The sequence below is a fragment of the Phyllobates terribilis genome, unplaced genomic scaffold (genome assembly GCF_046119375.1).
Source record: "Phyllobates terribilis strain yellow unplaced genomic scaffold, ASM4611937v1 Scaffold_1__5_contigs__length_1240528914, whole genome shotgun sequence".
Lineage (NCBI taxonomy): Eukaryota > Metazoa > Chordata > Amphibia > Anura > Dendrobatidae > Phyllobates > Phyllobates terribilis.
The window spans coordinates 1,090,913,781-1,090,940,115 of NW_027362761.1; the positions used below are offsets into that span (position 1 = coordinate 1,090,913,781).

General features: G+C 43.7%; 1 protein-coding gene across 5 annotated transcripts in view; it reads left to right on the top strand.

Moving 5' to 3' along the window:
* Positions 1-26,335, top strand: part of ATP8A1 (ATPase phospholipid transporting 8A1) — a 250,232-nt gene that overhangs the window by 91,324 nt on the left and 132,573 nt on the right. For 3 of the 5 annotated variants that reach the window (XM_073645564.1, XM_073645562.1, XM_073645565.1), the window contains exons 9-13: positions 5,838-5,907; positions 8,172-8,299; positions 21,168-21,279; positions 22,771-22,936; positions 24,278-24,405. In XM_073645564.1, coding sequence (XP_073501665.1) covers positions 5,838-5,907; positions 8,172-8,299; positions 21,168-21,279; positions 22,771-22,936; positions 24,278-24,405 — 604 coding nt within the window. Of the gene's footprint in view, positions 1-2,789; positions 2,864-5,837; positions 5,908-8,171; positions 8,300-21,167; positions 21,280-22,770; positions 22,937-24,277; positions 24,406-26,335 lie in introns of all 5 variants that reach the window. The other 2 variants (XM_073645563.1, XM_073645566.1) reach the window with 1 other exon arrangement.

A 26,335-nucleotide genomic window follows, 5' to 3' on the forward strand; every position in this document is an offset into this window, starting at 1 on the left:
GACCTCTCCGGCTCCTCTTATATGACTAAAACGCATTTACTCTCATGCAACATGTGTTTTTAATGTCCAGATTACCAAAAATGCTTGACCATTGGAAGTTGTCAAATGTCAAGCTTTGGATAAAATCTAAATGGGGGAAAACTTTTAACGGTGTTGTCCCAAATTAGAAAAAAAAGCTACTTTTTTCTTTTATCCCAGAAAGAGCGCCACTCTTGTCCATGGTCTGAGGCTGGTATTGCAGCTCAGCTTCATTCAAGTGATTAATGAGGGAAAGAAATGGCAAAAGCAGCTTACAATGATAATTTTATATAATAATTATATAAGCTTCAGTTTAGAGAGGTGGGTGGGATTATGGGTGAGTGGAGAACTGCATATTAATTTTTTTTTTTAATAGCGGGCTCACGTGTTGGCCCCAGCACTGGCTCCTGCCTCCTGTGACCTGCTCCGTCACCACCCCACCCACAGCCACAGCCAGGTACATCTTGACTATAAGACGCACTCCCTCTTTCATCCTAAATTTTGGTGAAAAAAATGCATCTTGTCCTCAAAATACGGTATTTAACTTCATGCACAGTTCACACTGAACAGGCTGTTGTTTCCTCACGTCACTCTACAGCTCCAACACAGACTGCTTAGCTTTCCTAGCTGACCCATGCAGTCTCCATTCACAGAGGGACTTTGGGCTTGTCTCTCAGCTCACATTTTGGCAGGCCACTCACCAACTTCAACACACTCCACTTTGCTCAACCCCCAGCAGACTGACACAAGGTAAACCTATTTCTTGGTTCTTAGTCAAATCTAGTCAGGTGCATCTAATCAAGACCTGCAGTGCTAGGATGTAGCCTAGTACATGGTATAAAATATTTAGAATTAGAAGCTGCTTACGTCATTTCTTTCCCTCTTTAGTCACTTGTGAACACATATATATTATTTATCTATAGTTCTGTGGCTCCAATACTCCTGTATTTGCTCTAGTTCTGAATCCCTACTGCTGTGCTTCTAATCCAGTGTTCAACCCACGACACATTTTCAATGTTTAAAGGAGGCTGCCTGACTGCTCATTTTAAAGGGAATCTGTCAGCAGGATTTTGCTATTTAATCTGAGAGCAACATAATAAATGAGAAGTGCGCCTGATTCCACGGATGTGTCACTTACTAAGATGTGTGTTTCAATGCAATCAGTGCTTTATTAGCAGAGGATTATAACTGGAGGACTAGGTGTTTTATGCCAGGCACTCCAGCAAATCTGTGTAACCCTGCACCCACCACTATTGTCATCTTGCTGACAATGTATGGTGCACACAGGAAGCTGCCAATCAGGGGTGTGGATCGGGCATTACACCGCTCCGCATAATGACCCCTACTATGTCTACAGCAAATCTACACCAAGCAGCCTAGTAAGTGACACATCACTGAAATCAGACTGTTGGCCTATATCATGCTGCTCTCAGATTACATAGGAAAAACCTGCTGACAGATTCACTTTAATACCAAAGCCAGACCTCTTCTATCTGTATAATGATAGGGGCCAGTTAGCAAAGGCAGGAACGCAGGTCCTGAGCAGGTTCAGTAAGTTTATAGAATTAAAGCGCACCTGTCAGCAGGATTGTGCTCAGTAAACTACATACACTGTCAGGTGGGCGCCATTATACTGAATAATATGATACCTAGGTTGATGAAATCCGTCCTGTCGTTCTTGTGTAATCTTTACTTTCAGTTTGGAGATAATGATATGCTCGTGCTTCGGGGCGGCCTGTGGGGGGCGCTCTCTGATGCTCTGCTTACATATTCATCTATATGCTCTTATGACAGCTCACTGTGCCTTCACTGACCTGCCTCCTATTTTACCTAACCCCGCACTACTAGATGCATGATGTAAAATAGGAGACGGGTCAGTGAATGATCAGTGAGCTGTCATAAGAGCATATAGATGAATATGTAAGCAGTGCACCAGATAGAGCGCCCCCCACAGGCCGCCCCGGAGCACGAGCAAATCATTATCTCCAAACTGAAAGTGAAAATTACACAAGAACCACAGAACAGATTTCATCAACTAAGGTATCATTTTAATCAGTGTAATGTCGCCCACCTGATAGGGTATGTAGTTTACTGAGCACAATCCTGCTGACAGGTGCGCTTTAAATAATGCAAGTTGCTTTTAACTTCTTTTTTTTTCATGGAAAGGCCCTTAAAGGAGAGCTGCAACATGGTACACAAAAGTGATGCTGTTTCTAGTGGTAAAATATTCTAGTGGCCTTTATTTCCAAGCCTCGAGCCACCACTTTTTTTTTTAGTTGTTGTTAGGTCCTGTACTTCACGTTTATGATTCCCTATCAATCATATGAAGTTTAAGTGCGTCTGTCAGTATTAAATGACTGCTCAAACCATACACTGGCACACAGTGCACTCCAAGTTCCATTTCTTTGCTTTTCCATCTATCTCCGTCCTCTTCTGGCTCCTGTAAAGCTAGAGTTGTTAATCAAGGAGAAGGGTGACAAGTAGGTGGTGCACTGAACTGTCTGGCCATGTCCAGTGTGCACTGAGCGCCTGTGCTTGGTCTGAACAGTCATTTTCTGCTGACAGATGTAAAGTGACTTCATGAAACCTATTTATTAGTTTCATTTCATGTATATTTAAGACCCAGTTAGGAATAGAAGATGGAAACATCAAACTTTTCTTAATTACAAATGTTCTACTTAATATTTCTATTCTGTCTTTGTTGGTGTCTGTCTCCTCCATGTTTTCCATCGCCCCTCCATTCTGATTAATGTCTATACTGGAACACATAGGTGACTATAGGCGAGATAGTGAAAGTGACCAATGGGGAGCATCTCCCAGCCGATCTCATCAGTCTGTCTTCAAGGTCAGAGAAGTAGCGGAGCCAACTCTGTGCTAGGGGGTCCTCTTGTATTCACATATCATGCCCACCAAAGAACACCTGCATTCCAGAGAACATGCCTATAATGGCAAAAAGGACGGTTACCCCCAACATTGGGACGGACCGGTCTGCTCTACTGACTGGCTATTGTAGTAGATGGCAGTATTCCTTATAATGCAAGTCTAGATAAATATTATTTGGAATTCTTACTTATGGTGATCCTCATGTATTCCTCCTGAAAATGTGTGTATGTATATATATATATATATATATATTGAAAACTGGGTGTTAAGTTTGGGGTGTGCCCCTGTATACTTTGAGATTGTCTAATCAGTGCCCAGTTGGCAATTCATTCATAAATTTGCAGGAGAAATAACCGAGAAACGACACAATATAGAGTTATAAGAAGACATAATTGTTTCATGGGGAATGCTACTATTTGCTAAAAGGGACATGACAGGAGAGATGGAACGTCCTCTTTAAAGGGCTTTTCTGGGACTTAACAATTGAAGACCTATTTATAAGATACGTCATCAATATGAGATCGGCGAAATTTGCTTCGCCAGCAGATTGATAAAAGCAATGTATGGGGCGGAACACCACAGCACTATACACCGCATAGTGGCCGCTGCCAAGTACTACAATTTATCTTCCACTCAAGTGAATACTATCCCTGTATGAAGGGATGCTGTTCTCATCAATTTTTATGTCCGAGACAACCCCTTTAAAGGGAATCAGTCAGCAGGATTTCACCCCTCAAACCACTTGTATATGTTTCCCTTTCAAAGACAAGTCCAGCAATACCTTTAAATGGCCAATCCCTTTCTCTGTTACAGAGAAATCAGCGTTTGAATTGATATATAAATGAGACTGAAGGACTATGGTAGATCTGAAGCCTATGTCACTCCAGCTCTATTCCCCGCCCAGCACTGCCTCCCTCTGCTTGACTGACAGGCTCTATGCTGTGTGACTTCAGGCAAAGGAGTCAATAGTCAAGCAAGAGAGGACGGCACTGGGCGGGGAATAGAGCTGGAGTGACATAGGCTTCAGATCTACCATAGTCTTCAGGCTCCTCTTCATATCAATACAAACACTGATTTCTCAGTAACGGAGGAGAGGACTGCACATGTGAAGCTATTGCTGGACTTGTCTTTGAAAGCGCTACATGTCCATATAATTGGTATGGAGAGTGAGATCCTGCTGACAAATTCCCTTTAAATGTGACTATTCATCTGATACCACTTCTCAAACCTAGGCTATATATATCCTATATTTATTATGTATATAAATGTGCCTACATGTATACTCATGTGGTACAATAATAGTTAGAAAACATAATCTATATTCCTTTTGGAATGAAAAGAAATCAGATGGCTTCCAAAATGTTCAGTACACAACCTAGAGGATCCCTTGCACAGAGCAGATCACTGCTTATCACGTGTAGCATGTGAGCAGTCTGTTCTGCCTGGCGGTTACCACTGCATGTTACCTGTAAGGCTTTCACTAATCCACACTCATGGTTATTTGCTCTGATTATCCTTTTTTTCCCTTTTCTATCTTTTTATGTGCTTTCATGTTTTATTATGACCTCGTGTGATAAAAGAAATGTATTATATTTGCATATGATAATGCCTTTTTTGTTTTTTTTTGGGTTGCATGGACCACTTTGATGGCGGCATGCAGCTACCACCTGTCATGTTGTATTTGAAAGCATGGTGGTTCTTACCTGCTTCAAACTGTATGCTACCTGCTGTATTTTATGATTCTGTAAACACTTTAGGGTGACTTCAAAGTCCGGAACCCCCAAATATATATATCCCAAGAGAACAATTAGCCCCTTTTTTTTTTTAAACTTTATTAACTCTTTTTTTTCTTCTTTTTTTCATGGCATCTTTGATTTTACATCATGGGTTCATCCAAAATAAACAATTGTAGGGATGAGACGACTTAGGAGTCACTTCAGATTTGAAGTCTTTATCAGCCGTTCTTTAAAGGCTTTGTCTTACCAGTAAAAATCTTATTTTATAAATTAGAAAGATAGAAATGTATTCTTTTTAAATTTTGTAAAAAAAACTAGTTTTTAAAGTTTATAGCATTGTGCAGGTCCTCATTATGCTGGTTGGGCACAACTATTACTCTACCGACAGCCAGTTCTTTGCTCACTACAATGGAAATGGCTATACAGTCAGTGTATACCTTATACTCTAAAACTCACAATTATTATCTGTGCTGAAAGATTGTCAGCTGCCAGAGGGGGAAGGAGATTGATTCTGCTCACAGCCAAAAGCATTGGTTAGCAGCTGCACCAATTAAAGCAAATGCAAGCAAAAAATGTTTTATTTGCTGTCCAGACTGTAAATTACTTTTACAATGGTAATGTACAGCATTCCTAGGGTTTTAAGTAGCCATTATTGGGGAGATGGCACCATTCATGCAGGAGCTCCCGATCTAGACAAGTGTACTGTGTCTCCTTGCAGGAGATGTATTTATATGATTACACTCAAACCAATGGCTTTAAAAATAGGACTTTTGAAAGGAACCAGCGAAGCCATCCTAAAATATAGAGGAGGAGGACTGCTTATGTCACATTCATCTGCACATTGGACACTGAGATCACCTTTTTGAAGTAGCAAAACCTTTTAACATTTGTCACCATTTATTTTTTTCCCCTTTTTTAGTCTGGAATACGGTTACAAAGATCCATTAAGACAAATCAAGCAAACGTTTCCATTTTTTTTTGTGTTATCTGAAGTTTAGCTGGCGGCTGTCTAAGCTTTTCATTTGGCTTCCAATGCATTTTGTGAATTAGTGCTTTTTCCTTTGCAATTTGTGCAGTGTGTTCTACTTTTACTACTTTTAAAGTGGAAAAAAGAAAAAAAAAATAGGAAACTTTTTTTTTTTACATTTAGTTTTCCTGTGTAGTTTATTGTTCCTTATACTATATTTTGTTTTACCCCAGTGAGCCACAAGCCATGTGCTACATTGAGACCTCAAACCTTGATGGGGAAACCAATCTTAAAATCCGCCAGGTATGTGACATTTAGTAATTTGCAAAATTATATTGTTTATTGAATCCATGTTTAATTTCATATTGTTCAAAGTAATAAATCCAGGCATATGTCTTTCAAGTCAGAAGTTTGTCTAAGTAGGTGGGGCGCATTAAAAATAATCAGTGAATTTTCTCAAAACTACCATATTTCATGGGCTATGAGATGTACCTTACTATATATGACGCTCCCCAGGTTTAGAAAGCAGACAATGGGGAAAACATATTCGCTACTAATTAAAATGTCCCTAGCGGTGTGAAGTAGAGGAGGGGTCAAGATTGCTAATTTCAAAGCACAAAGGTAGAATGGGGAGGTGGTAGATCTTTTTTTATTTTTTCTCAGCAAGTGTATTATACACATATACACAACACTGCTGACACAGTACAAGCACATTCAGCTCTGCTGTGTATATTCTACACATACAGCTCTGATATACACGCACACACAGCTCAGCTACATTAACACACTCAAACATGTGACTGATCACATGACCTGAAAGGCAGATCTTGGTCGCTTTCTCTCATGCCCTGCACTGATCACACTGATCAGTGTCTGGCTGGAGGAGAGAGAACTGTACCACTGTGCATATAGTTCAGTGATCAGGAAGGATGCTGTATCCGTATCCTCCTCAATCACAGTAAGCTGTCCCAGATCTATAAGAAGGTTTTATAGTCCAAGATATACAGTAATTAAGTTGGTTTACACAAGTTTAACTTTAAATAATGAAGAAGTTGAAGCCAATAATAAAGAGGTTAAAACAAATTTAATTTAAATTACCGGTATTTTACTTTCAGAATACTTGATCTCATTTGTTAGGATATATAAATAGACAATCTGCAAATCACTTAAAAATTATGTTGTCTTTCCCCCCAAAAAAATCACCCCAAAGTATTGGCGTCTTCTGTATAAGTCGCAGTGCTTGGGGTGAATTGTGATAACTTGTTAGCGATGGCTACCATTGGACATCATTTCAAAAAACATCACAGTAAAAGATAATGCCTTACCAACACCAGGTCAGGTTACCAATGCACTGCAGGATGCAGCAAGCCTCCATGATAAAGGCGGGGGGCAGCACATGTGCAGGATACTGATGCAGACAGCCACTCACTAACCTACCAATTCATGGAGGGGGTGGCTGGGTAGTATTATACATGCACACCAATGGAATTTGCTTAGGGCGCCCCCGCCTTTATCATTGAGGTTTGCTGCATCCTGCAGTGCATTGGTAATCTGACCTGGTGTTGGTAAGGCATTATCTTTTACTGTGATAACTTGTTAGCAGCAGAGTCACCGAGATGGATGACTGGAAATGGATGCAGTTCTTTGTTCTCTGCTCTTACTCTCCTGTCTGACAAACCTCTCACAGGTTTAACGGAGGTGCGGCCTTTCAATTCCAGAAATGAAACAAAGGGAGTTCTAGCACCTATAGTGCTGATGAATATAAACTGTTCACTCAAGAGTGGATGGCATGTTGCAGAGCTTATGAATCGAGGCAGTTCCTTCTTTTCTGCAGGTTTTGTTTGACACGTGCTCTTTTAAGTTGTATGATTTTTGTGCTTTTATTAGGATTTTCCCCACACACAATAAATATTAGTCGGATCCTCCAATCTATCTTTTAAAACTTGACTTGTTACGGCCACACTGTTACGGCCACACTGTTACGGCCACACTGTTACGGCCACACTGTTACGGCCACACTGTTACGGCCACACTGTTACGGCCACACTGTTACGGCCACACTGTTACGGCCACACTGTTACGGCCACACTGTTACGGCCACACTGTTACGGCCACACTGTTACGGCCACACTGTTACGGCCACACTGTTACGCCATGTTAGGTTGGCTATTAGTGCTTTCATATATCTGGATTGTGTATAGATATCAAGTGATAATGTTATTATATGGGAGTATTCTTAAAGGTGATTGCCAGTTAAAAATAGTTTTTCCAACCCTGAATTTATGGATACACTCTTTTCCCAATTTAATAGGTTATTCCCATCACATAGTATTCCTGGGATATGTCATGGTGCAGGGGAGTCACTACACTGATCTACATGGCTAAACTAGTGATCACATCGAGAGGTTTTCTGATGGTTAAAAAAAAAAGTCAAAAGAAGTTTAATCAAGTTCAAAATGTTAGAAAATATATAAACGGATAATGGAGCAAGAAAACGAAACAATGGCGCCAAGAGGTGCATATAACTCTCTTTAACACCTATTTTCTCTGTCTGGATTTTTTTCCAGGGTCTTTCCCTGACAGCTGACATGAAAGACATTGACACCCTGATGAGCTTATCTGGCAGGATCGAATGTGAAAGCCCTAACAGGCATCTGTATGATTTCAATGGAAACCTCAGGCTTGATGGCCAAGTGTAAGTATGACGTTTATTATTACCCCTTTTGATATTATTACAGGGTAATAGGAATCGTAAAAAAAATGGTCATTAAGTTGTTTTTTTTCCATTTGCTATTAAAATGTATAATTGAGCACATAGTCTTATCAAACCTGGAGTATGAGATTATTAGATATCGAATACTGAAATGTGTGTGTATACATATATATGTGTAAATTGTGAAAATGTATATTGTAAATGTATAAAATGCATACTGGGAAATAAAATTTTGCTTAAACATTTAATTTCAGTTTGTTTCTGATGCAGAATCATTTCTAATGTTACATAATTATCAAGATTTTATTTTATCTTTATTATTTTTATACGCATATTTAATGATTACATAGCCAGCACAGTAATGCTCTGCAAACTCCTGTCACGCACACCCCTCCTCCTCCGGGGAATAGAAGAGAAAAAATTAATTTCCATATTTTTCGGGCTATAGGGGATGCATCTTATTATAAGACACACCCTAGGTATAGACAGCAAAAAATAGGAAAAGTCATACTAATTAGGAGTGAATGTTGATGCAGCAGATATGTGTGTGTGTTTGCAGCGCACATATACATAACACTGCTGCATTCACATTACATGCACACTCAGCTCTACTACAAACACACAGAACTCTGCCACACACACACGGGCACCCACAGCTGTGCTACATGGACGCATGCACACAGCTCTGCTACATCAACACACAGCTCTGCTGCATCAACACCTACACACACAGGTCTGCGGCATCAACACCTACACACGCAGGTCTGCGGCATCAACGGCTACACACGCGGGTCTGCGGCATCAACGCCTACACACGCGGGTCTGCGGCATCAACGCCTACATACGCGGGTCTGCGGCATCAACGCCTACACACGCGGGTCTGCGGCATCAACGCCTACACACGCGGGTCTGCGGCATCAACGCCTACACACACGGGTCTGCGGCATCAACGCCTACACACGCGGGCCTGCGGCATCAACGCCTGCACACGCGCGCAGGCCTGCGGCATCAACGCCTGCACACGCGCGCAGGCCTGCGGCATCAACGCCTGCACACGCGCGCAGGCCTGCGGCATCAACGCCTGCACACGCGCGCAGGCCTGCGGCATCAACGCCTGCACACGCGCGCAGGCCTGCGGCATCAACGCCTGCACACGCGCGCAGGCCTGCGGCATCAACGCCTGCACACGCGCGCAGGCCTGCGGCATCAACGCCTGCACACGCGCGCAGGCCTGCGGCATCAACGCCTGCACACACCACATTACCAAATTTTAAAGTGTTTATAGACCTGGAACAAATTCTTCATCTTTAGTAGCTTTCTTTCCTGTTCTGCACTCATCAGTTACATCAGTGTCAGGTTAGAGGAGAAAGAGCAGTTCTCCTAATCAGCGTTCTCCTCGACTATAGGAAGCAGCCTCCTGACTAAAATCGCGCAACATTTATTTTTTTACTAAAAAGGGCATCTTATAGTCCAAAAAATACAGTAATCATTGTTTTTACACGATTTTCTGTCAGAACGTGTGCATTTTGTAGCATTTTCTCCTTTATCTTCCACATTGTTTGTCATCTTAGAAGCTTCCTACCCATATAAATAATTTGTATTTATCTTTCTAGGTGTGTTCCATAATTCAGAATATTTGACATTTTAGATGTTGAATATGTTCCTTTTAAACATTGTGGAGAAACTTTGGTGGTTGTTTTGTTTAGCATTAGGTTATGTTATATGTTTGCGAAAACATGAATAAAGGTCAGTTTGTCCAGAATATGAAAAATCTTATTAAATCTACGTAAAGCCACATGTTAAAGCAAAATATATAATACACCGGATGTCAGGATTTCATATAATCATAGATATTGAATTCTAAAGACTAAGGACCCAAATGTATGAAAGCTAATGGCAACAAATTGTACATGATACTCATGACAACCAGTTACATTCCTACTGTTTTCTATCATAGGTTTTGATTTCCAATTTTTATTGTACCCTTGTTTTCATTTTATGTAACTGGTTCTTTAAAGGGAATTTGTCAGCAAATTTTTGCTATGTAGGGACAGAGACTCTGATTCCAGTGATGCATCACTTAGTTTACTGCAGTGCCGGCTCCAGGTTTTCCTGGGCCCCGGGCGAAAGAGTCTCAGTGGCCCCTTTAACACATACCACGATTCATGATGCACAGATACTGCAGAGAAATATAGGTATAGTACAATGCCAAAGATTTCACTTACTTCCTACATTACATGCTTGATATCTATTGTAAATTCTACAATACCATACATATAGTCTAATGCATAGCCCATAGTCCTCGGTATAGTATAATGCACAGCCCATATCTTTCATATAATATAATGTACAGCTCATAGTCAACCATATAGTATAATGCACCTCCATATATAATGCACAACCCATAGTCATCCATGTAGCATAATGCCCAGCCCATAGTCATCCATGTAGCATAATGCCCAGCCCATAGTCGTCCATGTAGCATAATGCCCAGCCCATGGATGACTATGGGCTGGGCATTATGCTACATGAACGACTATGGGCTGGGCATTATGCTACATGAGTGACTATGGGCTGGGCATCATACTACATGGATGGCTATGGGCTGGGCATCATGCTTCATCATGCATGTAGCATAATACCCAGCCCATAGTCATCCATGTAGCATAATGCCCAGCCCATAGTCATCCATGTAGCATAATGCCCAGCCCATAGTCATCCAGACAGTCTGATGCCCAGCCCATAGTCATCCAGACAGTCTGATGCCCAGCCCATAGTCATCCAGACAGTCTGATGCCCAGCCCATAGTCATCCAGACAGTCTGATGCCCAGCCCATAGTCATCCAGACAGTCTGATGCCCAGCCCATAGTCATCCAGACAGTCTGATGCCCAGCCCATAGTCATCCAGACAGTCTGATGCCCAGCCCATAGTCATCCAGACAGTCTGATGCCCAGCCCATAGTCATCCAGACAGTCTGATGCCCAGCCCATAGTCATCCAGACAGTCTGATGCCCAGCCCATAGTCATCCAGACAGTCTGATGCCCAGCCCATAGTCATCCAGACAGTCTGATGCCCAGCCCATAGTCATCCAGACAGTCTGATGCCCAGCCCATAGTCATCCAGACAGTCTGATGCCCAGCCCATAGTCATCCAGACAGTCTGATGCCCAGCCCATAGTCATCCAGACAGTCTGATGCCCAGCCCATAGTCATCCAGACAGTCTGATGCCCAGCCCATAGTCATCCAGACAGTCTGATGCCCAGCCCATAGTCATCCAGACAGTCTGATGCCCAGCCCATAGTCATCCAGACAGTCTGATGCCCAGCCCATAGTCATCCAGACAGTCTGATGCCCAGCCCATAGTCATCCAGACAGTCTGATGCCCAGCCCATAGTCATCCAGACAGTCTGATGCCCAGCCCATAGTCATCCAGACAGTCTGATGCCCAGCCCATAGTCATCCAGACAGTCTGATGCCCAGCCCATAGTCATCCAGACAGTCTGATGCCCAGCCCATAGTCATCCAGACAGTCTGATGCCCAGCCCATAGTCATCCAGACAGTCTGATGCCCAGCCCATAGTCATCCAGACAGTCTGATGCCCAGCCCATAGTCATCCAGACAGTCTGATGCCCAGCCCATAGTCATCCAGACAGTCTGATGCCCAGCCCATAGTCATCCAGACAGTCTGATGCCCAGCCCATAGTCATCCATGTAGTAGTATAGCAACCGTGTACTCACTGATTTAAATAAAAATATATCCTTCCCATCCCCTCCCCCACCATGCGGCGTCCTCTTCTAAAGCTGGCAGCTGACTTCAGCGTGCAAGCGACAGGAGTGCATGACGTCACTGCCAAGCGCCCCCGGTCACGTATACACAGACGTCAGCTGCTGGCCTTTGGTCTGTGCGCTGCAATACACTTAAGCTGAATGTGTGTCCGAGAAGTATTTGCTGGTGTCAGCGGGCCCCTCACCAACTGGGCCATGGTGGTGACTGCTGCGACTGCGGAAATTATGCCCATGGTGAGTGGGCCCCCCACCTTTGTCCAGGGCCCTGACACTTGCCTGGGTGCAGCAGTTGTGATAGAACCACAGCTTTCTCTGCTGCTGATCTAGCAGAGCTGAGTTGTTGAGCTCTGTATAACTCTGCCCACACCACTGTTTGGCAGCTTTCTGTGTTCTCTTTATATTGACAGAAAGCTGTTAATCAGTGGTGAGAGCGAGGTTGGATCAGAAGGCACGAGACACCTAGTCTTTTAGTGATAATCTCCTGCTGATAAAACAGTGATTATATTAAAGCAAAAACATGCAGCCTAGTAAGTTACAGATAGCTGGAATCAGGGTCTCTGCCCCTACATCATGTTGCTCTCAGATAACAAAGCAAAAATCATCTGACAAATGCCCTTTAAAAGTTTATGGCATCCATGTTAGATTGCTGCGTGTCCATTTCTCCACATGTCAGATCATAACAGAAGAGCACACTAGGTTTTTTTTATGGAAGCTAAAAGGATTTTCTTATTGCACTCAGTATACCTGCAGGGTATGCCATAAATGACTAATAGAAGCAAGACAAACACTTTTGTGAAGAGCAAGGCCCTGTCTCACTTGCCTCTGAATGAAGATCATCTCCTGCACGTCAGCTCTGTTAATAGCTGAGCCAGCGTACATTCCTATTTTTAGGTCTCCAATAATTAAACATGCATTCAGCGAAAAGAAAACCATTCTCCATATATCCTATAGTTAATATGACAAGAATTAAACCGCCAAATTGAGATAACTCCTGGAAATAGCAATGTTATTATATATAGTAACAATATAAAGTGCAAGTGCAGATAAAAACATCAGTGCAGTCCATATATCAGTATAGCAAAAGAGTAATTCAAGCAACCGAGACGGTGTCCTCCTCGACGGGTGTTTCAGCTTTTAGGCTTTGTCTGGGGTGTCTCTAAAGAAAGCCTACTTGTTTAATCCCATTACTACATATAGACAAACACAATCACAAATTGCTCACCATGCAACATTTAAAGGGAATGTGGCAGGTTTTTGTTATGTAATCTGAGGACAGAATGAGGTAGGGGTTAAAACACAGATTTCAACAATGTGTCACATGTCGGCTGTGTGCTGTTGTTTACTTACAGGAAAGGTTTTATCACCTGGTGATTATCATTATCTGCACTACAGTAGCAGTGCATGCTAGTCTGACTCCGCCCCCTTCTGTGATAAGCCTCTCACTGTCAATAGATAATGTACATACAGAGCCTGGTGTGGGCGGGGTTATCTTCCTCAGCTCTGCTGCATTGCTGACTCTAAGAACTCTTTATCAGAACGGCTGCATCCAGTAAACGAAGTGATACATCATTGGATTCGGGGTCTATTTGCCTACATCTAGCTGCTCTTAAATGAGGTAACAAAAATCAGTTGACAGATTTCCTTTAAAGGGACTCTGTTAGCAGGTTTTTGCTATGTAATATGGGCGCAGCATGATGTAGGGGCAGAGATAATTGATAATGGATGTAGCAATGCAGCCCACTGCGTAACACGAAACTTTCTGAATAATGACCACTTTTACATTGTAATTCGGCTGAGGTGGGGGCCACTGGTGATAATTTGTTAGTCGTTCTTTCTTCCATGGTTGGAATAGTTGGTCGATCACCTGAAGAAAATAATTATTTGCTTCGAACACGGCAACTTAATAAAGGGATTACTCTCGCTTTGTTTGTCCAAAGGTCAGGAGACTTCATTGCTTTCCCAGGTAGAGGGCCTGGATATGGATGATCACTCATCCAGTAATCTATTAATAATGTATCGGCATTGTCTAATGAGGCTGTGTGAGGATCATGAGGCATTTGGGAAATAGAAAGAACGCTCTGGTGACATATTGATTTGCACGGCTTTTGTGGCTGTTACATCTCCAGCATGTTTTCTCAGCGTGACCTCTAGTGGTCACATGCAGAACTTTCCTACAGCTCCTGGAGGATTCTCTGCTGCTGCTGCACATCCTTGTAGGCGCTTCTTGTATATTTTTGTACACTATTAGTTCTTTTTTGTTTTCTTCAGGTTTGAAGTTTATTTTACAAAGTTTATTGCTTGAAATGTGGTTCCCTTCTATATTATTGTTGGCAATGTTACTATTAGCAGTTTCTTTTTTTCCTTGGTTGCCCTATTAATGCAAGCTTAAGCCTGTAATTTAAGCGTTTCCCTGTTTCTTAGGCGATTTGCTGTGTGACGTGCTGTGTATACTGTATGTAGGGGATCTGCTGTGTGACGTGCTGTATATAGGGGATCTGCTGTGTGACGTGCTGTGTATACTGTATGTAGGGGATCTGCTGTGTATACTGTATGTAGGGGATCTGCTGTGTGACGTGCTGTGTATACTGTATGTAGGGGATCTGCTGTGTGACGTGCTGTGTATGCTGTATGTAGGGGATCTGCTGTGTGACGTGCTGTGTATGCTGTATGTAGGGGATCTGTTGTGTGACTTGCTGTGTATTCTGTATATAGGGGATCTGCTGTGTGATATGCTGTGTATACTGTATGGAGGGGATCTGCTGTGTGACGTGCTGTGTATGCTGTATATAGGGGATCTGCTGTGTGACGTGCTGTGTATGCTGTATATAGGGGATCTGCTGTGTGACGTGCGGTGTATACTGTATATAGGGGATCTGCTGTGTGACGTGCTGTGTATGCTGTATATAGGGGATCTGCTGTGTGACGTGCGGTGTATACTGTATACAGGGGATCTGCTGTGTGACGTGCTGTGTATGCTGTATGTAGGGGATCTGCTGTGTGACTTGCTGTGTATGTGTGACGCCTCTACTCAGAAAGCTCGTGTTTTACCCTGGGTGTTGGGGGACTCTGTGTCGGGCCCTGCGTTGAAGAGATAGGATGCAGCCGTGGCCCGGGCCCGACCCGTGCTCAGGGCCGTCACATTAGAAAGAGATGGTGTGGGCTATCCCGGGTTGAGTGGCTGATTAACGACTACGCCACCTGTGGTGTCTGGTGAAGGGCCACCAGCGCCGCTAGCAGTCCGCCGAGGCCCGATGTCATGGCGGCTAAAGTTCTCACTGCTCCCCACAGGAGCGTGGCCTCAGGGCAGACAAACAGGATGAAGGGGGGGTATCAGTAGCGCGGGAGTACGGGCACCGCGTTGCGTGGTATGGCGCGTAATGAACTGTCCGGAGGCCATAGGGGTGAACTTCCAAGGCTTTACTCACTCAGAGATGTCAGCGGGAAGGCGACTCCCTGCTCCTCACAGAGTCCTGCGGCCACCAGGGACGGGGGTCTGACTACCTCCGAGGAAGTCCAGTGTTCGGTAGCGACCCTACACCAGAGTGTTCCTGCACTACAGACTTCACCCTTTCCTGTCTGTGCGTGTGTAGATAGGCCGGGTCTCCCTCTGAGCTCCTCTCAGGTGTAGGGCTCGGGTGGCAATTCCTCTCCATCCGACGCCCGTTGGGATCCTCAGGGCCTAACTGGGCTTTCCCGTCCTGGACGTAGAGTACAAGGTCGGGTGTCAGGGGCCGGTACCCGTTTGCAGCCGGAATCCCTCTGAATAGATCAGGTAGGCGAGGACAGGTGGCGTGCTCCGCTCCGTCTGCATCCTCCCCGGGACCCATTTGCTGGGGAGCCACACTCTAAAGCTCCCGGGCCTTCTTGATCCTGGTCCTCGGCCGGGTTGAGACATTCCATGTCTGCAACCTACCTCTTATCCCAAGGCCAGGGTACGAGGGCTGTGTCCCTTGCCGGTGCAGGCCCACACAGGATCCGCGCTCCCAGAGGGAAGTCACATCACACACAGTATTTTGACAGCACAGTGACAGCCGACAGACTAGCAAGGGCTAGACTGATGGACCACAGAAGAACCAACTAACAAGGACCGAAGGACCAGAGAACAACCAGCAGAAGGACAAAGATCAAAGATGGCATTCTATTAAATATGAAATCTAAAGTGTCACTCTCTAGTTGTTCCTCCACCCACACCCACTAACTGGTTCCTACCACTTTGTGTTCCCCAGTCTCCCTGTAACCAGGGGAGCAGCACCTAGTGCATACTAGCTCCCTCTGGTGGAGAAGTGTGGTGTTGGATGCAAAAGGCTGGAACACTACCATCACACTGGCCTTACCTCAGAGGAGGAACACCACACTCCATTGAAGAAGTGCAGCATTCCTGTGGTGGTCGAACCCTCAGGGGCGCCACATATGCTGTATGTAGGGGATCTGCTGTGTGACATGCTGTGTATACTGTATGTAGGGGATCTGCTGTGTGACGTGCTGTGTATACTGTATATAGGGGATCTGCTGTGTGACGTGCTGTGTATGCTGTATGGAGGGGATCTGCTGTGTGACGTGCTGTGTATACTGTATGTAGGGGATCTGCTGTGTGATGTGCTGTGTACACTGTATGTAAGGGATCTGCTGTGTGACGTGCTGTATATGCTGTATGGAGGGGATCTGCTGTGTGACGTGCTGTGTATACTGTATGGAGGGGATCTGCTGTGTGACGTGCTGTGTATACTGTATGGAGGGGATCTGCTGTGTGATATGCTGTGTATACTGTATGGAGGGGATCTGCTGTGTGACGTGCTGTGTATACTGTATGGAGGGGATCTGCTGTGTGACGTGCGGTGTATACTGTATGGAGGGGATCTTCTGTGTGACGTGCTGTGTATACTGTATGGAGGGGATCTGCTGTGTGACGTGCTGTGTATACTGTATGGAGGAGATCTGCTGTTTGACATGCTGTGTATACTGTATGTAGGGGATCTGCTGTGTGATGTGCTGTGTACACTGTATGTAAGGGATCTGCTGTGTGACGTGCTGTATATGCTGTATATAGGGGATCTGCTGTGTGATATGCTGTGTATACTGTATGGAGGGGATCTGCTGTGTGACGTGCTGTGTATACTGTATGGAGGGGATCTGCTGTGTGACGTGCTGTGTATACTGTATGGAGGGGATCTGCTGTGTGATATGCTGTGTATACTGTATATAGGGGATCTGCTGTGTGACGTGCTGTGTATACTGTATGGAGGGGATCTGCTGTGTGATATGCTGTGTATACTGTATGGAGGGGATCTGCTGTGTGACGTGCTGTGTATACTGTATGGAGGGGATCTGCTGTGTGACGTGCGGTGTATACTGTATGGAGGGGATCTTCTGTGTGACGTGCTGTGTATACTGTATGGAGGGGATCTGCTGTGTGACGTGCTGTGTATACTGTATGGAGGAGATCTGCTGTTTGACATGCTGTGTATACTGTATGTAGGGGATCTGCTGTGTTACGTGCTGTGTATGCTGTATATAGGGGATCTGCTGTGTATGCTGTATATAGGGGATCTGCTGTGTGACGTGCTGTGTATACTGTATGGAAGGGATCGGCTGTTTGACGTGCTGTGTATGCTGTATGGAGGGGATCTGCTGTGTGATATGCTGTGTATGCTGTATGTAGGGGATCTGCTGTGTGACGTGCTGTGTATACTGTATATAGGGGATCTGCTGTGTGACGTGCTGTGTATGCTGTATATAGGGGATCTGCTGTGTGACATGCTGTGTATACTGTATGGAGGGGATCTGCTGTGTGACTTGCTGGGTATGCTGTATATAGGGGATCTGCTGTGTGATATGCTGTGTATACTGTATATAGGGGATCTGCTGTGTGACGTGCTGTGTATGCTGTATATAGGGGATCTGCTGTGTGACGTGCTGTGTATGCTGTATATAGGGGATCTGCTGTGACTTGCTGGGTATGCTGTATATAGGGGATCTGCTGTGTGATATGCTGTGTATACTGTATGGAGGGGATCTGCTGTTTGACGTGCTGTGTATGCTGTATGTAGGGGATCTGCTGTGACGTGCTGTGTATACTGTATATAGGGGATCTGCTGTGTGACGTGCTGTGTATGCTGTATGGAGGGGATCTGCTGTGTGACGTGCTGTGTATACTGTATGTAGGGGATCTGCTGTGTGATGTGCTGTGTACACTGTATGTAAGGGATCTGCTGTGTGACGTGCTGTGTATACTGTATATAGGGGATCTGCTGTGTGACTTGCTGGGTATGCTGTATATAGGGGATCTGCTGTGTGATATGCTGTGTATACTGTATGGAGGGGATCTGCTGTTTGATGTGCTGTGTATGCTGTATGTAGGGGATCTGCTGTGACGTGCTGTGTATACTGTATATAGGGGATCTGCTGTGTGACGTGCTGTGTATGCTGTATGGAGGGGATCTGCTGTGTGACGTGCTGTGTATACTGTATGTAGGGGATCTGCTGTGTGATGTGCTGTGTACACTGTATGTAAGGGATCTGCTGTGTGACGTGCTGTGTATACTGTATATAGGGGATCTGCTGTGTGACGTGCTGTGTATGCTGTATATAGGGGATCTGCTGTGTGACTTGCTGGGTATGCTGTATATAGGGGATCTGCTGTGTGATATGCTGTGTATGCTGTATATAGGGGATCTGCTGTGTGATATGCTGTGTTTACTGTATGGAGGGGATCTGCTGTTTGACGTGCTGTGTATGCTGTATATAGGGGATCTGCTGTGTGACTTGCTGGGTATGCTGTATATAGGGGATCTGCTGTGTGACGTGCTGTGTATGCTGTATATAGGGGATCTGCTGTGTGACGTGCTGTGTATACTGTATATAGGGGATCTGCTGTGTGATGTGCTGTGTATGCTGTATATAGGGGATCTGCTGTGTGATATGCTGTGTATACTGTATGGAGGGGATCTGCTGTTTGACGTGCTGTGTATGCTGTATGTAGGGGATCTGCTGTGACATGCTGTGTATACTGTATATAGGGGATCTGCTGTGTGACGTGCTGTGTATGCTGTATGGAGGGGATCTGCTGTGTGACGTGCTGTGTATACTGTATGTAGGGGATCTGCTGTGTGATGTGCTGTGTACACTGTATGTAGGGGATCTGCTGTGTGACGTGCTGTGTATACTGTATATAGGGGATCTGCTGTGTGACGTGCTATGTATGCTGTATATAGGGGATCTGCTGTGTGACTTGCTGGGTATGCTGTATATAGGGGATCTGCTGTGTGATATGCTGTGTATACTGTATGGAGGGGATCTGCTGTTTGACGTGCTGTGTATGCTGTATATAGGGGATCTGCTGTGTGACGTGATGTACTTTATATTATACTGAGCATCCTATAAGAAACGTGCTCCTTTTTTAAAATGGCAGCCTCTACAGTGATATCTGTTAAAGAAATACCTCAAATCTATATTGTACATTTCTGCCTCCAATGGTTATTGCAAAACACAATATAAAAGAAACTTTTTCTAAGCTATATTCTATGACGCCTTGAAAACCCTTTAAAGAAAGTTACCAAATCACAGACAAGGAGAGCCACCGTGTAAACTAGCTGATTACTTGTAGTCCAGCTCCTGAGACGCCTATCAGACCAGGGAAAATGTGGTGTTACATGGCCGCTGAATCGATGTAAATCCTTTTATGCCCAAAGAAAGATGGGTATTCACAGAGTAATAGCTAGCCACCCATTGACTACATGGACACATGGTCGTACTTCTGGAGAATGAAAGCTTGGGAAGTGGATTTACTCCTTGACAGACAAAGAGAGGTTACAAATGGAGGATCCCTATATATGGGCCATCCATATGATCTCTTGTTGTCCTGTGGAGACAGTCCTATTTATATTATTGACATCCAATGTATGCCCATTGTATAGTTTGGTTTTCCTAACTTGCATGTATTTTCCTAGATAAACTCTGCACTGTGCACTGTCTGTCTCTTTAAAGTTGGGGAACAACTGGTCCTTCAAGTGGCCAAACACATCAGATAGATCTCCATTGCTTCCTTATGCCTAAAAAACATGCTTGATCAACTCAGTTGAGCATATATGTGTTTTATATGGCAAAAGTGGAGTAAGCCATTAGCAGACATCTCAGCCTACGGCTTATCTCCTGGTAGTACTAAGGAATTAATCTTTTAAAAATGCCTGATCCTTCCCTCTCCCAGCATCATTTGACAGGGAGGTCTAGGAGGACCCCATACACATGAAATGACCCACCGTTCATCAGTAATATGTTGTAAATTGTATTTATGATTTCAAAAGTAGAATGACTGACGCTCACCTAGTTGTAGAAGTTTCAAAGGTTCATTCTATCCGTAGCATCGAATATAGCCTCAATGATGCGTTTCAGCTCTAACTTTTCAAACCTTATATATGAAAAAGGCTTCGAGCTGAATCGAGTCATTGATGCTATATCCAATGCCACTGATGGAATAAACCTTTGAAACTTCTACAACCTTTGGAGTGGCGATCTTTCTGCTTCTGATTTCATATGGAACGCCTTCCATAGACACCAGATCCACCAACTCCCCGAGTGCTGACTGGCTCTATAGCTGTACTTTGTATTTATTCACATAAAGGAAACAGGGATTGTTCAGCTCATCTCATAAAAAAACACAAACTCAAGATGTGCACGGACAATAGATCCAGGTTGGGAAGGATGATGAACATCTGAAAAATCACAACTTAGTCCAGCTCCAGCATGCCATCCATGGTTAAGAACGGATTATATTTTCAGGTTCGAAAAGCAGAGACTTGTGTGTTTTTAATTATCCATTAAAAAGATAATGAATAAAAGTTTATATATTTTTTTTATCTGGAGATTGAGTGCAGGATGAAGTTATTTCACTTTTCTTTATGACTGTGACAATACTGGATTCCATGTCTTCCCAATGGTAGCGATACATAAACATAGCATCCTCCCTGGAAATGTCAGCAGTCTAAACCACACTGGTAAGGCTGTCAGGACTGGCCTTGTATTAAGACCTGGATCTAACCATGTTTGTCTTGTGTCGTCCTCTAGCACCGTCCCATTAGGTCCAGACCAAATTCTTCTGAGAGGAGCTCAGCTGAGGAACACTCAGTGGGTTCATGGCATCGTTGTCTACACTGGTCATGACACAAAGCTTGTGCAGGTGAGACACCTTATCTTAGTAGGTTATTTATTTTAAAGGTAGCTGTGCAAATGGATGCTGAAACAGAGAGGACCTGCTTACCTCTGACCGCCGCTCCTACTGCCGGAGTGGAAGAGATGATGTCCCAACCACCAGTCGCCTCACCGATCAGCCCATCCGTGGCCACAGGGGTCAGGTGACTGCAGGTCATGACTTCATCTCCTCCAGTCCCGCAGAGACTAAGTGGCAGGACTCAAAGGGCAGATTTCAGGGGTAAGCATGCCTGCTTTGTCTTTGATCAGCATTTCTTCTGAAGACTCACTTTAAAAAAACAAGGACCAGAAAACCCCTTAAAACATTTTTCTAGGTTGCAGGACAATAACTTTTTTTTTTAGTCCATATTGTTCTATAACTCTAAAGAAGCACTCCTCCTCCTCCTCCTCCTCCCATCAAAATTTTTATCCTCAATATATTTCAGTCGTTATATTATACATCACTATGTAGTTACAATTGCTCATTTTTCCTTTTTACCCAGCTAATTATTCTCTTTTCCATTAGGTCTATGAGATCACGTGATTAAAAACTGACTAGCTGAATCCTTCTAAGCTCTATGTAGAAACAGGAGGTCAGTTTTCCCAGTATGAGTCATGAGTTGCTGCAAATGTCCCTGGCAGAGGGGAGAAGAAGGGAACAGCGGGTTCAGGAGTTGAAGAGGGGAATGATAAATGCAGGGAAAAGAGACTTTCTGTTTTTACAAAGAGAAGAATTAGCTGGGTAGAAAGGCCAAATGAGCAATTGTGAGTACACAATGTTGTATAATATGATGACTGCAATATATTAAGAGGATAAAAACTTTGACGGGGAGTACTTCTTTAATGTGTATGGTCTATGTGAATGTCTATGATTGTAATGTATAATTTATATGTATTTTCGGAAACCCTTTTATCAAATAATTTATCAATAGGTGAGATGTATCAAAACAAATCCTAAAAAAATGTAATTGTTTGCTAACTATTTCCTTGCACCACTTTAATCTCCTAAATGTAGCCCCACTCCCATGCCTTTTATTCACAGATGTAGCAAATGTTAACTTGACAATTAACACCTTACATACCACGAGGCTGCAAACTGTAACCTGACATTTAACAGAGCACAAAGCATTGAAACTGTCACATTGATGGGGCTGTCCAGGACTTGGATAGTGATGGTCTTTCCTTATGATAGGTTTTCAGTATCAGGTGGGGGGTCGGCACCTCCACACAATAAGCTTTTAGCCACTCCAGTGGGGGCCGGATGTACTCCCTGTATGGCGCTGGACAGCACATTGCCATATACTATATTGTGGCCGTTCTCCGGAACTATTTTTCTGCTCCCATTCATTTCAGTGGGTGCGTAGCTGCAGTGTCAGGGTAACCTTTGCTACATCTGTAATGTGTAACTCGTATGTATAATCACTATGTTTTTATATAAAGTGATATAGTTGAATATCCTCTATTTTATCTATTGATGTAGAATTCAACCCGACCTCCCCTGAAGTTGTCCAATGTGGAGCGTATAACCAACATACAGATCCTGCTCCTGTTCGGGACACTCATCACAATCTCCTTAGTTTGCTCCATCGGCTCTTCCATCTGGAACTCCAAACATGAACAGAAAGACTGGTATCTCAGTCTGAATTGTAAGAGAAAAAAAAAACTGTTTCTTGAAATAGCTGTAGATGAAAAGCTGCTAAAATGAGCAAAATGTAAACGTGCAAGACTTGAGAAACCGCGGCTGTGATAGGCATAGAGGTACTAGACATACTCACACATGTGCGAGTCCTGCCCACAAAACGCACCTTTAATGTGATGTTCTGTCCCCATACAGCATGTATATTGTCAGCAGCACATCCCCTCTTTACACAGGCCAATGTGCTGCTGACAATATGCATGCTGTGTGGGTGCCAAGCCTGATATCAGTGGTGTGAATTGGCCCTGAAACAGGCGCCAACTGACTAGTAAAAAGTGTGTTATGCGTTGAGCTCTGCCCATGTAAATGCACTGGCTCATCCAACGCTAATGCACTGGCTCATCCAAACTTCAGGGCAGGTGTTTGCACCCTTAAGACCCATTTAGGCTGCCCAAGACCAGGTGGCAACCACCCGAAAAATTGCCAAAACGCCTATTCGTCGGATGCAATGGTTTTGAAGGCAGCATAAAAATAATCATCCTCGGCAGCACATTGTCCTGTGTAAACAGGAGGCGGGCTGCCGATTAATTTGATATTGTATGCACAGAGAATAATCGTATTAATAATCATTCTCTACATAGAGCTCTGTTAGGCCGTTCTAAACAGGGTATTAACTACCTGCCAATCGGCTTGTAACGGCCGTGATTGACTCATATAAATGTGCCGTAACTCTATGCAAAAGCTGAAAATACCGCTACTGCTGGAGTGACACGTTGGTGCACCTTCCGTGTAAAGCGGATTATCACTATTGCTATTTGGCTTTCTAATAGGACAGGTTTGGCAGCTGCAGATCTGCTGGATTTTTATTTCCAAATTGTAGTGAATCCGCAGCTGAATCGACAAGTGTCACATACAGATGTTTTTATTTTGCCGAATTGTGATGGATTTTACACCAAATATTGCAAAGGAGGCAATCTGTGATCAATTCCACACAAATAAATGACATTTCAGTTTCGGAGTAGATGAGATTTTTTGCTGGTGCTGTTTTCTGCTGCAGATTATCCACACGAGAATGCTCACAAAAATAATCTGCAGCACGTACGGTACATCTGCATTTCCCCGCATTATTAGAAGTGCTATTTTCTCAGGAGTTGATGTAAACTGACCCTAGCAGATCTCATTTGGTAGTGGGGACAGATTGTGGGCTGCGGACCCATAGGTGGGGAATAGGATGAAGTACGGAGTGTGTGCGGTAGGCGCGCGGCTGTGCACTGTTTGGCAGATTGTTTTGTTGGAGGCGCTTGTCTGGAAGCAATTGTAACCTCTCCCTTTATCTGTGATCACTGAACAGATGGTGGAGCTAACAACTTTGGACTGAATTTTTTAACATTTATCATTCTGTTCAACAATCTCATACCCATCAGTTTGCTGGTGACTTTGGAAGTGGTGAAATTTATCCAAGCTTATTTCATTAACTGGGTGAGTCATTTTACAGTAGCGATCAATTTAGTGTCTCATTATATACTGATTATTTACATATGTTGTGGGAGCTTTTAACTTGCCTCTTAATAATTTAAATTTACCATGTACAGACATCAAATTTACTATGATGACCCTGAAGTGTCTTTCTATAACTTTTTTTGTATATATATAATTTTTTTTTTAATTACAATATTTGCACATTTTAGGGGTTTTCCAGGCATATGTATTTGAAGTACAAAATATAATCTACAGTAGCGGTTATCAATAGTAAATTGGTGGGGGTATGACAGCCGGCACCCCCACCGATCAGCTGTTTTTCTGATTTTCTACCACAGCGCACAACTCCTGTTCTTTTGTATAGAAGCTGTACTATGGCAGCGACTGGAGTAAGAAACCGCTGATCACTGGGGGTGCCACGTGTTGGACCCTCATGGATCTGCATATATCCTGTAGATTGGTCATCATAGTTATGCCCGGACAACCCTTTTAATTTACTCTATCCTAACTTTCTCAATCCTATCTGTCTTCTATATGAATGCTTGAGAATCAGAGATGTCTCTGCTTTATCCTGAATAGGTATGAGAATTTTCTTGTTCATATGACTGTCTCAAAGGTATTCTGTCAGCAGGTTTTTGCTGTGTCATCTGATAGCAGCATGATATAGGGGCTGAGACCCTGATTCCAGCAATGTGTCACTTGGCTGCATGCTGCTGTTTCAATAAAATCAATGTTTTATCAGCAGGAGATTATCACTACAGGACTAGCTGCCTCACGCCTCCTAGCCCAACCACTCCCCCACCACTGATTAGCAGCTTGCTGTCCATTTACAATGTATACAGAAACGAAAACCTAAAGAGACGAACTGGAATATAAACTGGTGTGCATGCAGCTTGTAAGCGCATGTTCACACTGGCCACTGAACAGACAAAGCTCAAGAGAAAAACAAAATGGGCAAATACCCAGCAATAAATAAATAGGAATAGTGCTTGAAACTAACATGGGGTACTTGGTTAACAGAATTTTGATAAAAAACAAACAAACATAAAAGCCATCCCACCACGTCACGGTGACCCTACTCGGGACTGTCCTAACCTATAGTATTAATAAATTACCATATGTCAAATGGCGTAAATGTGAATAATGTATACAGAAAGCTGCCAATCACTGGTGTGGGCAGGGTTATACATGGCTCAGGATTCGGGCTGTACTACATCTGCAGCAGAGAAAACTGTGATTCTATCACAACTGCTCCACCCAGTAAACGAAGTGATACATTGCTGGAAAATCAGTGTTTTATCAGCAGGAGATTATCACTACAGGAATAGGTGTCTCGTGCCATGTAGTCCAAGCATGTCCCCTCCCCAATGATTAACAGCTTTCTGCCTATGCACAGTGTACACAGAAAGCTGCCAATCACTGGTTTTGGCGGGGTTATACTTGGCTTAAGATTTTGAGCTCTACTAGATCTGCAGCAGAGAAAACTGTGATTGCAGAAGATTATCACTACAGGACTAGGTGTCTCGTGCCGTGTTGTCCAACCATGTCCGTCCCCCTACCCAACATAGTTTAACAGATTTCTGCCTATGCACAGTGTACACAAAAAGCAGCCAATCAGTGGTGTGGGTGGGGTTATACAGAGCTCAGCATTCAGAGAACTGCTACATCTGCAGCAGAGAAAACGTCATAGCTATCATAACTACAGCCCGATAAAAAGTGACACATCGCTGGAATCAGGGTCTCTGTCCCTACCTCATGCTGTTCTCACATGGGGTAGTAAAAAACTGGTGGCAGATTCCCTTTAATCAGAGATTGCTTTTAACATTCATGAGCAGATATTAATGTATATTTATCCATAGAGCGCATGTGGATATGATTTCTGCAACCAAGTCTTCTTCGCTTAGGCCCCATTCACATGTCCATCTCCTGT